This window comes from Syngnathus acus, chromosome 8, assembly GCF_901709675.1.
Source record: "Syngnathus acus chromosome 8, fSynAcu1.2, whole genome shotgun sequence".
Lineage (NCBI taxonomy): Eukaryota > Metazoa > Chordata > Actinopteri > Syngnathiformes > Syngnathidae > Syngnathus > Syngnathus acus.
Window position 1 is genome coordinate 3,492,323 of NC_051093.1, and position 13,324 is coordinate 3,505,646.

Here is a 13,324-nt window from a genome sequence, read left to right on the forward strand (position 1 = left end):
ATAATAATTCATAATTCTACGCTAGCAACATATCGTGACAGGCCGAAACAATTGTTGGGAAGTCACTCTGCTGCATTATGTCACCTCAAGATTGGAAGCCTGAATGTATTTAAAGTGAATACAATTTTAAGTGTAAGTGACAATGCACACATGAGAAAGCGCTTTTCTTTAAGAAGAAAGTTATTGTGAAGGGGGAAGTAGAAAGACATGAAGGTTCATTGCAGGCAGACTCATTTCTGCATATTACTCTCCTCATGGTACTAATACCTTTAAAAAAAAAAAAAAAAAAAAAAAGACTTCGGGGAAAATGTAACCAAGGTTTGGGAACTCTGCTTTAAAGCCCCCCCCCCCACCTCCCACAATAAACATACTCTCAACCAAAGCTTTTCCATTGAAATAATATTAAAATATTGATAGATTGAATCATACACAGTGCACAAAAGCCATTCTTAAGTGATTATTAAATTAAAAGAAACCATGACAGTAGTTTTTTTTCCTATGGAGACATTCTTGTGATATTTTCCTAACCTCTCCTGTGATGCTGCGATACATTTGGGCTTCAAGTGGTTTTGGTACAAAGACAAGAAAGCAGCGAGGCTCTCCTTTTCCCTCCCAGAGAAGCAAGTCATTAAAAAACAGAATCATTTGACACAATAATGAACATGTGCATGTCCTACTGAGAGAAAAGAGGAGGGCAGGGACGTGTCTTACGTGGGAATTTGGCAAAGATAAACGTCCTCTAACACTTCTGTCAGTCTTTCAGTAAGTCGGTGGTTGGTACTCTCCAGGAGCCTCCTGGTTTTGGGAGAACGGGGACTGCTGGTAGCCCGAGGGTCCGCCACCGCTGGTGGCATAAGGGGCTGGGGGGTACGATGGGTCCACGGCGGGGTCCGTGTATTGCTGGTTCAAGTCGCTCAAGCCTTGGCGATACCTCTCGTAGGCGAAGTAGGACAGCAGAGCCTACAGAGACAAAGTAGAGTTGCTTCTTACGGTCGGGCTTGTATCATAACGTCAGCCGACCAACACGAGGCTCACCCAGGAGAGAAAGGAGAAGAAAGAGAAGGCCACAACGGCACGAGCAGCATCAGCCGGCACGGCAAGGCTGGTGGTCCACGACCACTGGTTGGCCAGGACGCAGAAGCAGATGAACCACAGGAACGTCCAAGCCGCTGCAACATAACAATAGATTTAAAAATAGATTTTTTTTCTTCCCCTACAATATTGTGCTTCATAAAACAAATTCACTTTAAACTAACACTATTTTGCATTAACATTGCAATTCTACCGTTTCTGCTGGCACATCTTTTTCGCCCTGGAAATTTGGCTGAGGAACTCAGTAGTGGGGGCGGTTATTGTTAATTAGCACGACTGTTTCGCAACAGAACAAAACGGTGATAAACTAAAGATTTTTCAAGTTGTTTGATTTCACTCAATGTGTTGACGCAACTATTTTCACATTCAGTCAGTTCTTCAGTAACTGAACATATATAAGACATCCTCTCACCTGAGAAGACCAAATCACTGATGATGATGTACTTCCTCTCCTTGGCGTTACTGATCTGCGGGAAGTAGGCGTCCAGGACAAGGAAGGCCATGCACGCTAAAAAGGCCAGCACGCCAATGCCCACACCGTAGCTGCACGCGCTGTCCCTCTGGTTGAATATGCACTTGGGCTCCGGCTCCGTGGAGGAGTTGACATAACCCTCCGCCGTGATGGTAGCGAACACCACTATGGCAAAGGCCTAGCGGAAAAAGTGAATTGTGATATAAAGAGTAAAGTCTTGAATCTAAATCAAAAGACAATGTTACGAATATATTAAGAAAAGTTTAAATGTCATGACAATCGAGTTACCATATTACAACAATTTACGTCAGAATGGTACAAGAAAATAATTAACACCTTCCATGCAGAAAGGAAATACAATTTTAATTTTATTTAATTATATAACTAGTGTTAGGTGTAGTTTAAAAAAGTTTAAATGTTCTAAGACTAATTTCTAAATATTATTCGAACAAAGTTATATTGTTATGCTAGTGATACACTGGTAACATTTGGGGGGGGGGGTACGGAATAACGTCGGAATACTCAATAATAATAATAAACAAAGAAAAATGTTGAGTCAAACCACGCCATCACCACTGAATGTAACAAAGTATAATGTTGTTAATCGGAACGGAAACACCTATATTAACATTTTGAGCCCCACTTCCGGGATTGTGAGCGAGCATTGAAAAGCATTTCAGATGCTACATGCTATCAAAAACAAACAAAAATTCACTGACGCAATGACGTTACACAGCACAAGATATGCTAACTACAGCTTTAGCGAACCTCTTCCTCTGACTAATAGTTGGTGTTTTAATTTTGACCTACAACAAACCGAGTCATCATCTAACTTATTGCAATTAGTCAAAAAGTTTGCGATCGGCTGTAGCAGCTGTCGTCAGCTAACCAAGCTAACTAACGAACGTTTCCGTTCCTTCACTCACCCAACTCAGAAATCGCAGAATCGTTTGAGGCTTTTTCATAAAACCCTCGAAGTCGAACGTGCCACCGGCCAGCGGGGCTCCATAAACGTTGCTTTGCATATCTTTTGTTTTTTTTAAATTGCTAACAAAAACGACAAAAAAGTTGGAAAAGTAAGCCGGAAAAACCTTCTGTTTAGGACGTTAAACTGCTTCCTGAAAACTTTAGTAAACCCGCCCCTTTCTTTGAGACGTTCAAAGACCCTCGGAAACACGACAACAATAGCTTCATACGGAGCCTTATTGATGACGTAGATCCCCCTGTCCAATCAAATCGCTGAGCGCCAAGCTCTTCTCAGACGTCAACAACATGGCGGAAAGAGACAATGAAGTTACGTTTAAGAAGGTAACAGTTGTCTTATTATTTTGCTCGTTGCATGTTCAGCATGATTTTTTAAACTTGTTAATAAGTGGCAATACTATAAACTGATGTCACAGCGTTTCATGGAGTGGAAAAACAAACACGTTTTTTTTTTACTGCACCGCTTATCATTTTAACGTTAAAAGAGATGTCTAAACGTGACGTGAGTGTATATGTACCAACGCCGAATGAACAGGATGTACATAATATTAATAATATATGAAACGAGTTTCTTGCATTATGACATAGTTGTTGATGCAGTACACCGAGAGAGTGGTAACTTCTTATTTTCGTATGGCGTCTGGTAGTTAATGACGTATTCGTCCACAAGAGGGGGCTATGGATACTGTAGATAGGTTTGTAAAACATTACTGTACAGTGAGTGAGATAAACGGCATTTTTACATAATATTACTTTCCCCAAAATCTTTCCTGCTTCGCCCACAGGAGACGGTGGCCAAACTTCTGTCCAGCTTCTTCAAGGAAGACAAAACTAGATGTAAGTAAAATATTAGTGCTGGCTGTTTTTTTTAAAAGTGCTTTTAATTCCTTAGCTCAACTTTTCAGTTTTTGTCTTTATACTTATATTGCAGTAAGCCAAGAGGCCACACTGCTTATGGGAGAGATGCTAAAAATATTTGTCGAAGGTAAAGGTTGCCATTACACAAATAATACTACTTAAGAATAGATGATGACATATTCATGTTATTGCGATTGTCAGAGGCAGCCGTGCGTTCTCAGAAACAAGCCGAATGTGACGACTGCGACCGAGTGGACATCGAGCACTTTGAGAAGATCCTGCCTCAGCTGGTGTGTAGCCTCAAGCATTTTACACTAACTGGCATACACTTTCTTGTTTTTTTTCCTTTTCAGCTGCTGGATTTCTAGCTGCCACAAGATGGTGCCAGAGTGTTTCATGACTGGTACCCCTCCCCCAACCACACATAATTCTGTCATTTTGGCCCCCCCTTTCAAAAGTGCAATTAAATAGCTCCTTCCTAGCTTGTTTTTATTTTGAGCAATGTGCATGATGCAGGGAAAAAAAACAAGGCACAGCGCCCCACCACCTGTGCTCCCCCGCGCAACAACAGGTGCTCCCAGCATGCTCGGCGGGCGCCCCGCATCAAAGCCTCCCGCAGCAGTTGGAAGCAATTAGAGTAATAAGGGGAGCAGCCAGTCTCTTAGATGATGACAAGTGCCAGGAACCAGAAAAAAGAAAAAGAAGTACCCCCTCCGGCCACTTTGAAGTTCCCTTTTGCTGTCCTGCGATGTTTAGTTAGAGGTGGAGGGAAGGCCAAAGGGGAGCTCTGGCGCTGGGGGAAAGTTGAACGAGCGAGTGCGCTTTGGCCAAACGTGACCAGAGAGGACCACACGCATTGACTTTCTGTTTAAAGGGGAACATAACAAAACACGGTGGAACACGCTCCAAAGATGTGCGGGGTGTCATTGCGAAGGTAAATAAACACTAAACAAAAAAGATTGACGCTGTTCCTTCTTTCATCTAAGTGGAAATTCTCCTAATGATTTTTTTCCTTCATTGTGAGTCAGCAAAACACCTCACGCTATTTATTCGTGTGACTCACGAGCTTGGGAGTCCATCTGGAAGAGAGTCGGAGGGAAAGGGGGGGGGGGCAAAAGGTGGAATTCCACATGCATACATTCACAATCTCCCTGCACACACGGCCAATTTTTCCGTCACTAATTTGTTGGGGTAATAACGGCTGACGCTCTCAGTGAGCCAGCAAGACTCGCGATGCGCCAAAGTGTCACTTACGGCGCGGGCCAACCCGCTGCGAAAGCAGTTTGAGTCAGTGAGAGGGGGAGTGGGGTGGGGCGCCCAGTCACGACTTCGAACTTTTCTTGACGGCGATATTAAATGCAAGGGAGTGTCCACAGCGCGGGCCAGATTTGACGCTTTCTTGGAGAGAGGGAGATTTGACGAGAGATGACATGTCCCCGGGATTCTCTTCTGGCGGACCGCACTGCTTTTGCATAGATACAACACCATCGGGATGTCATCCTTGACTCACAGCTCTGTGATTGACATGCGATAAAAGGCATTCATTATGGTATGGAAAATGTCCGTTTTAATGGTGTGTGTGTGTATACAAATAGTTGTCTGAGGTGCCTCATGAATATTCCGACCCAAGTGATGAAATAAAATGTCTGTTTTTAAGTATACGGTGGTTGGGGGGCCACTATCTTAACCACAAGCTCATCGTGCTGACTTTGTTGATTACATGAAGACAGTTGGGGTATTGAAATAAAATATATTGGTTTTTTTCTACACCAACTAAACCAACAGTATGCAGGCGTAGTGTTTGGGATATTGAAATAAAATATATTGTTTTTTTCTACACCAACTAAACCAACAGTATGCAGGCGTAGTGTGCACTCTTTCACTGCAATTGCGGCCCTAACATACCACAAGATGGCGCCAATGCCTTGTGTAGTAAAAAAGTAGTACCTTTGCGCCCTCTAGTGCTATCCAGGTGCTAAGGAAGGATATTAAAATGAGGGGAGAGCAGATTGTAAACTTTAGCATCATTTTGTGGCACCTGGCAAAAGCTTGAATATTCCTGAAACTGATTTCAAAACAGTTCCTTTCAAAGTAGCTAAATGGCTCGCATCTATGTCTCAGAGTCAAGAGACAATATTTCCTTGACACCAATTGCTACTCGGGGCTTTGGCCCCACACGTCCATCACTTCAACTGCTTGTGTGTGTGCGTGCTGCGGGGTGCTGCGATGCATTAGCGCCGAGCAGATGACTGAGAACCCCCCCTACCACCACCACGGGGCGCATTCCACAACAGTCGCCTGCCTGAGAGCTCGCGTGCGTGGAGAGAATGCGCATCCGGGCGCCTTCACATGTACACCAGGGACGCCACCCGGAGACCTCCGGGGCCCCCTCGGAGGGGTCTTGAGCTCGCTGAACAGAACATACCTGGCAGTTCCATCAATGCTAACTGCTTGTGGCGCTTGGCTGTTAGTCGGAGGCTGGAGATGGTGCGGCGCTGTGCTCGCCGTGGGGGGGGCGGAAAAGGATTCTTCCGGAACCGGCGAGGCGGATGATCGGGTCAGGGCCCCTCGACATGCCGCTGGAATAGAGGACAGGGATGCACAATTAGGCCTCGGGGCCGGTTTATTTCTGGAGCCGTCGCCGCTATTCGCCCACCCTTCCTCGGAGTGGTGGCACAATAACACAGTAATCTCCTTACGTAACCGGACAAACTCCCCAAAATAAAGCGCTAAAAATATCAAAGGAGTGGAGGTGACGTCAAAAGGCTTCAAACTTTGGGCCAGAGGGGTCAGCGGTGCACTATTTTTAGGCCACCGGTCACAAGTGGCAGTCTAAATAAAAACGAGGAACCCGAGGCGTGAACCCGAGAGTCACGACAAAAGAGAGCACCTTTAACGAGGTTTGGAAAAGAGCCAGGAATGACCATTAGCCGGCTGCAGGTGGCACGGCGTGAAGTCCACCTGGATCAGGAACGTGTGAAGCCCTCACAGGCAAAAACGGGCCTAATCTAAGCAAGAATCAAAGGAAACAAAGGTGATTACTTTTCAGTACAAATTGAGATTATCGAGCGCTGTCACAAATTGGAGTGTCAAGTGTTGAGAGTCGCAAAGGCAAACAAAGTCGTGTGGAGTTTCTTCTTGGCAACGTGTTGACTGTCTGTCCTCACAGCGGTGGCAGGGGGTCGTCGCCGGAACTCTAAATTAGCCCCGGTGTGTCAACAGGACAGCTTTCAAGCGGGAGAGGTCAGGATGTGAGGGTTCAGAGGTCAGGATGCAGTCTTGGTCCTTGTCTTTTAACTGCTTCCTGTCGGCCGTCTTGTGCTAATCATTCACGCAGGCAGACCGTTTGCTTTTCCGTTTTGGTGGAACTCTAAATTTGACTATTTTGCTGAGTCATGTTGAAATAAGTCAGGCGGGTAGCGACTGCTGAATTGACAATGGCGGCGAGTTTTGTGCTCTTGTACACACTTTGAAGGTGCACCTGTTTCTCCACGTGTCACCCTGGCTAAGACAAAGTGTCGCTGGACGTAAGGTGACACCATCAGGGTCAGTGCACGCTGTTTCTTTGAGGGGTGGGAAAAGTACATAATTTCTGCAAAAACACATTTTAAAATATAAAATTCTTATTATACAGATTATGAACGTGGATTTGAAAGCAAATAAAAAAATTGGTTTGTGACTCGTGCTAAACTATTTATATGCCTCACTCGGGGCTGCTGTTTTGGTTAGCAACAAAAAAAATTTCATTCATAGGTATTCTTTTGTGACGATGGGTGACGCAACCCGACTCGACGGGTCAATCTCTTCACCAAAGCTCACACAGGAATGGACTTTTATCCTTTATGACTCCTCTCCCTCTTTTTCCTTTGGCCTTCTCATCTAAAGATTTTAGCCTCATGGGATGTCTGGGAATTCGTTTCTGTCCATCGAAAAAAAAAAAAAAAAAACACAGATGTGAAGGGTGCGGCTGCAGCTCATCCCAAAGGTGTTTTGATGAGATCAAGTTCTTTAATACTGGCAGCCTTCTCAACACTCTTCTCAAACATGACGTTCATTCATAACCTCATTCTATTTTTTGTTTCAGGAATTTGCTTGACTTATTCAAGATAGCAATAGACAGAGCGCTGGCCCTCGATGACATCACCAGTTTGCTGCCCTCTGATTGGTCGATGGGAGTAATACTTGTTACAGCAAACTTCAACCAGCAAAACTGGTTAATAATCAGCATGTCTGAGTACAATCTTTAAAAAAAAAAAAAATTTGTCGTGTTTAAACAGGCCACTGGCACAGGAACCTCCTCCCTGAGCCACGGCGTCATAAGTCAGGAGTGCGCAGAAACAGGATGTCAAGTGTTCCAGATCAAGCGTATTGTCCACATCTGGCTGAACCTTCCCAAATAAAACGCGCGGCAAGCTTTCGTTTGATAGTTCCGATGACAAAACGTGGTGAACGAGGAAACCACAAACAATCACAAGAAGAATGTTTTTACTGATGCGAGTTGAACGGCGCCAAGTTCGTTCTTAACATAGCGTGCTGCCATCCCGGCTGCCCCCCCCTGCTTTTAAGTGGAAACACATCTTCTGCAATTAGTTCTCCTTCTCAACTCATTGTTTGGTGGCCGCAAAATTCCACAATCTACCATTTGAACCCGTCACTTTTTTTTTTTAAATAAGCAAGCTGAGAGGATATTTTTACCATGTTGGTGATTGATTAGGTATGGATGAGGGAAAAAGACAATACATACAAAGAGATGAGAAAAGTAAACACATCGTTAAAGTGGATTTGCCGTCATCTCTTTTTACACTCTCTACTACACGCTTATATTTCCTAATTCTAATTCTAATAAATAATTCTACTTGTAAATAAAATAAAACACAGCAAACAAAGAAGACTTTCACACCTACTATGACAAAAAGATAAAGAGAAGGTAAAGAATATGTGCGCTAAGAAATCAATTTCCTCGGTCTGAACTGAACTATTAATCAAATGAAATTGACATTACCATTTTCAAATTCAAACTTTAAAATCCCCCAGATATTCTACAGTCATAAAAAAACGACATGACCTAGTGACTCAAAAGGTCACGTCGAAGGCAAAGGGCCTCTTCTTGAACGGACGGTGCACTTTGCTTGCAAAGGTTATGAAAGCTCACATTTGCTGAGAGCAGCCGCCTTTTCCGGCAGCTTGAACAAATGCGGCCACAATATGAAAAAGGAAGATCAGATGATCCACACCCATGTCAAAACAAAGCCATCGGTAGCCATCGAGTCCTTTTCCCGCTTGCGCATCTCCAGCTGAACAAACCGCTGGAGTATCTTATATCGCCGCAGTCGGGATTTTGGAGCGCTTCGTAGCACTGGGGCGCTCGACTGTCAGACTTCCTTTTGTTATTCCAAATTTGAAGTCTTGGGAAAGGGATGGAGACCTCGGCGAAGCGGCCGATCCTTGACACCATGTCGCGGCGTACAGGGCGACCGCAGCCTTGTCGTTCTTTGAAATCACTCCAGGGCACTGGCGTAGTTAGGATGTTTTTCCTTGGGGGGGTGGCCAAGGGGTCAAAACAAAAACATGATTTTTACCAACCCAAATAATCCTTCAGAAGATGCTGATATACATTTGAAGTTAATATCAAATTTTGTTCAGTTTGGTGGAATTTCATATCGTTGATCCAGCGGCCAACATGGCCTGGCCCTTTGAAATACCGCGGGCGTCCCCGCGAAGCAGCTGTGTTAAGACGAGCTGTCGCGTCCGCGTAAACACATCGTCCAATCAGCGTTGCCGTCGTATCCCTCCACACGGCATCCCCGCTCACACGCTGTTTACGCCGATTCTCATCCATGTGTGCAACGAGCGCTCAAAGTCCAACGTGTTTTCTTGCTTACACAGTTCGGGCCCCTCCGGCATGTGCAGAGCGTGCGGCTTCCAGCCGTGACTGCGCACGAGCAAATAAATACATGCGTGTACATGCTTGTAATTAACGTACACGCAGTATAAACACGTGGGATGGAGTTCAACAACGGACACTCGACTCCAAAACAGGATGAGGAACATGAGAAGAGAAGGGGAAAAAAAAAAAATCAAAGGATCGAAGCCGTTTTTTTTGGAGGGTTGTCGTGTTAGTCGGCGTGTGAGCGTCTGGGTGTGAGTTGTGGCTTACAGCAGCTCCTTGCGAGCGTTCTTTTGTATTTGCACGTTTGATCGTTTTGTTCAATCTACAGCTGAGTGTGCAACTTTTTTATTTGAAGAAGCGGTCCTTGGAATAGAAAGTCAACACCCCCGATGTCCGCTACGCTTTTTCTCCTCAGACGTCAAAGAACAACCATCCCGTAAAAAAATACCTGCGCCTTGACGACGCCTTTAATTGCCATTTAGCATTAAGCTGGCCTGACAAAGGAGGCCAAGCTGAGGGGGATGTTGTCAGCCTTAATGAGGCTGCTGGGTCGGCACCACCAAAAGGCTCAGGAGCCCTCGCTGTGTCCTTTTCCTCACTCCAAAGAGCGTGCAGTCAAGGAATTCATTCTAGCGTCAAACTGTCACCATCATAAAAGAAGCGTACACCTGTTATTCTTCTTCCTCTAAAGAAATATATCTGAGAGAAATGCAGATAAATTAAGAGATAATGTGGTTGCACAAGTGCGCACACCCCTCCTAAGAGGGGATGTTGCTGTATCGAAAACGTAATTATTTTTAAACTATTTTAAAATTGTAATTAGTAATAATTAATTATTCTTATTTTATTTTTATTAATAATATATTTTTTATTTTTTTTTATAACCCAATGAAAGTTTTTTTTTTTATATATCACACGCGATGACTTGAACCCGCGACCTGTTCCCACTCAAAATTTAGTTTGAACTCCCAATCACAGCACTGTTTTTTTTTTTTTTTTTTTTTTCTTCAGGGGGGGCCTTCCCACCGTAATGAGAACAGGGAGTGGCCACAAATAGACATCGGCGGCACAATGACGTGCAGTACAAAGAAAAAAGAAGTCATGACAACTGTGAGCCTCCTAGTGGGCTTGATGCTTCACACGGAGTCCTCCACCTCCAAAGCCCATCGTACTCACTTTGATTCTTTATTCACTCCCTTGTTCCACCTTGCCTTAACCCCCTGCCACCACAATCCCTTACATCCAGCTGATGGAAGCTCTTTTGTCTGGCGGCACCCGGGCAACCACATCAAAGAGTAAAGCAAAAAGGCGGGGGGGACAAAAAAAAAAAAAACAGCAAAATAAAGCCGAGAGAAAAGGACGAAAGATGCTCACAACGGCACCCCTGCTGCTGTGTACAGGACAAAATACAACCGGACATTCATCAACATTTAGTCAGAGGTGAGCAAAGTGTTGAGTACAGAACTTTTGTTTACGGAGACACCCTGCCCTGTATTTAGATTGAAACGGTCGCAAAATTATGTCACATTGGCGTTTAAGTGCACGGCGGTTATGTTTAATTGGTGTTAAGATTACGAGGTTCTCCCCGGCGAGGGTCCCTGAGAACCTCTGATTTAGTGAATACACAAAAGATGGTGGTGGGAGGGAAGCTGTTTAATGACAAACAATAAAGCCACATTAGACTTTGTATGAGGCCCATTATGATGCTCTCTTTGTGGCTCATCATCAAAGCCCATTAGGGGGACAGTGAAAGCCTCTCTCACTTCCTCATCGGGGAGCTTGATGGATTGCGGTCATGCTTTTTTTGGACTCTTTGATCTCACTGGACGCCCTTGAAGCTCCGATATGTTAACAAGCGAGATCCATCCTCCACCTACTGGAGTCTTTCATCTCGACGCCCCCCCGAAAGCCGCCCCCACCCCGCAACCCCGCTCCCTTTCGAACCCTCGTCGAGAGTCTGGCCTCACCGCCGCAAAGTACCAGCTCTTCGGCACCGGCTGTCTTGGAGGAAGCACGGTGATCCTTGTAATTAAGTGCATGGCATCGCCATCATAACAGTTAGGTTAGCCATACAATTGCGTTTGAATCGTTGATTCGGGATTAGAGCTAGCTTGGTCGCCAGACGACTTGACAGCGAACAGCAACATGTTGGAAGATTCCAGGTAAGGCAGGCCAGGCAAAAAATATGAGTGGTAAACGAATGTTCCAGCTAGCATCAGATGCTAACATAGCGCTATTGTTAGAAGTAACATTGAAAGCTTATTTCCTATTGAACAGAGACAGTTTCTCAACTTATTTCAACGCATTCCACAGCAATTCAGTTCAGCTCTCCAGCATTCACATTGTCTAGTTGTGATTGTTATTGGCAAACCGGTGGTCCTCCCGCGTCTCTCCGAGTCGTTGCACAATGACACCGCAAAAACAACAACATCCTGAAGTCCACAAGTGGTGGTCAAAGATTGACTCAATCGGAATGTTGCGTGATTAAGAGAAAAAACACATGGCAGCTTTGAACAGAAAGCCACCAGTTGCAAAAACAACATGGAAGTGCTCGAGCCTTGAGGACGGACTGGAAACAGGAGTAAGACGCAAAAGCGGATCCAGTGGGATTTCAGAGGACCGCTGACAAAGAAATACATCTGACTTTGGATGAAACCATTCCAGAGTATAACCCACCACTTGCCCAAAATTTTGCTGGTCCATCCAAAAAGGAGCAAAGAACTCATCCCACAAAAACATCCCTGGACAGAGTAATATTGAAGCCACATGTGTAAACTTGTTGACTTCAAGAATTTTGTGAGTGAGACCACAACATAACAGATTAAATGCTCTCAAAGTAGCTAAAATCCGTACTGACACCGGGTTAGACCATCCTTGTGCATCTCCAGCTGTTCACAACACAAACAAATACGCCAATTGAAACGCTATTTCCTAAAAATTTCCCCATCAAAAAATAAACCTCACGACATTTACAAGTCTTGCTTTACGTATCTGATGCGACAATTTGGTCTGTGTGAAAGATTCCAGTGAGAGGTTTTGTAATCAGGCCCTTAATTGAGCTGGTGCACAAATAAACATGGGGCCCTCCTCCTGGAGCCCAGCTGCTCTGCAAGATAGGAAGCTTTCCATTTCCGAGGGTCCGAGGTCAGTCGGCGTGAGTGTCGGGACGCTCCGTTTCCTCAGCGCTCCATCATGGTGTCAATGAATGAGAGCAGGAAATGGAGGATCGGGGCGATCCGTGATTACGTACCATTTCCTGCTCTTCGATTAATAACTGTCAATCTCGAGACTTCAAGGCTTCAGTCTGCACTTTTTGAACGGTGATGAGTGCTCAGGTTAAGGTGCTGTTCCCGTTAAATCCTGTAGGGGGCAGCACGGCATGCTGTCGACCGTCAAAACAAATGGAGCCTTATCTCGGAACGTTAATCTGAGGTCATGTGGAACTTCAAGTCCAAAAATTGTCAGTCCTTAAGTTCTGTCCGTGTTGGTCGAGCGCATTTCAAATTAGTACCGACGGTCACAACTAGTCAAGAAAAGGAAGTCCACCTTTTGATTGGATTTGGAATCCAGTGGGAATTCTGCTCCTTAGATCTCGCATGCCTACCAGACCTGAAATTGGCCATCGATTTGTGAGATCTAATCAGGCTTGAAAGGGGTTCTCCCCGTTCCTTGTCCATCTTCAAGAGGTTGAGAAAGACCCGCAGCCACATCTGCAATCGCCTTGCCTTCACCTCCGACTATTACGGCGTCTTCGTAGTGTCCTGCAGCTATCAAGGCCCACATCAAGGCATGCCAAATGTGTGCCCCCCTCCCCATCAAGGGGCTCTCATCAGATAAACAAGATAAACAAGGCCAATTCCTGGCAGGCCTGATCAAAGCACGCAAATGTTAACCCCGGCCGGGTAGGCAAAAAAAAATCAAACACAGATGAGGTCACATGGAAGTGGAGAAACGCAATGTCCCTTCATTGAGAGCGAAAGGGGACAGTACAGATGCGAGGGTAGAGATTTGACTCCGGAAAACGGCAA

At 45.0% G+C, this 13,324-nt stretch overlaps 2 protein-coding genes and 1 long non-coding RNA gene across 4 annotated transcripts in view; 1 reads left to right on the top strand and 2 right to left on the bottom strand.

The window, feature by feature from the left end:
* Window positions 1–487: 487 nt before the first annotated feature.
* syngr2a (synaptogyrin 2a) lies at window positions 488–2,715 on the bottom strand. Its single transcript, XM_037257647.1, has 4 exons — window positions 2,491–2,715; window positions 1,505–1,742; window positions 1,036–1,169; window positions 488–960 (listed from the first exon to the last, which is right to left on the bottom strand). Exons 1-4 carry the CDS (start codon window positions 2,587–2,589, stop codon window positions 760–762), a joined length of 672 nt encoding a protein of 223 aa, XP_037113542.1. The 5' UTR covers window positions 2,590–2,715; the 3' UTR covers window positions 488–759.
* A 71-nt stretch (window positions 2,716–2,786) lies between these two features.
* Window positions 2,787–3,919, top strand: cenpx (centromere protein X). Its single transcript, XM_037257660.1, has 5 exons — window positions 2,787–2,872; window positions 3,334–3,385; window positions 3,480–3,533; window positions 3,608–3,696; window positions 3,760–3,919. The coding sequence occupies exons 1-5, from the start codon at window positions 2,837–2,839 to the stop codon at window positions 3,772–3,774; spliced, it is 246 nt and encodes an 81-aa protein (XP_037113555.1). The 5' UTR covers window positions 2,787–2,836; the 3' UTR covers window positions 3,775–3,919.
* Window positions 3,920–4,419: 500 nt separating this feature from the next.
* LOC119126399 overlaps window positions 4,420–13,324 on the bottom strand; it is a 155,263-nt gene continuing 146,358 nt past the window's right edge. The window contains exons 10-12 of one of the 2 annotated variants that reach the window (XR_005098639.1): window positions 6,297–6,414; window positions 5,832–5,985; window positions 4,420–4,920 (exon numbers count right to left, since the gene is read on the bottom strand). This is a non-coding gene — a long non-coding RNA (uncharacterized LOC119126399). Of the gene's footprint in view, window positions 4,921–5,269; window positions 5,986–6,296; window positions 6,415–13,324 lie in introns of those variants that run through there. The other variant, XR_005098640.1, reaches the window with a different exon arrangement.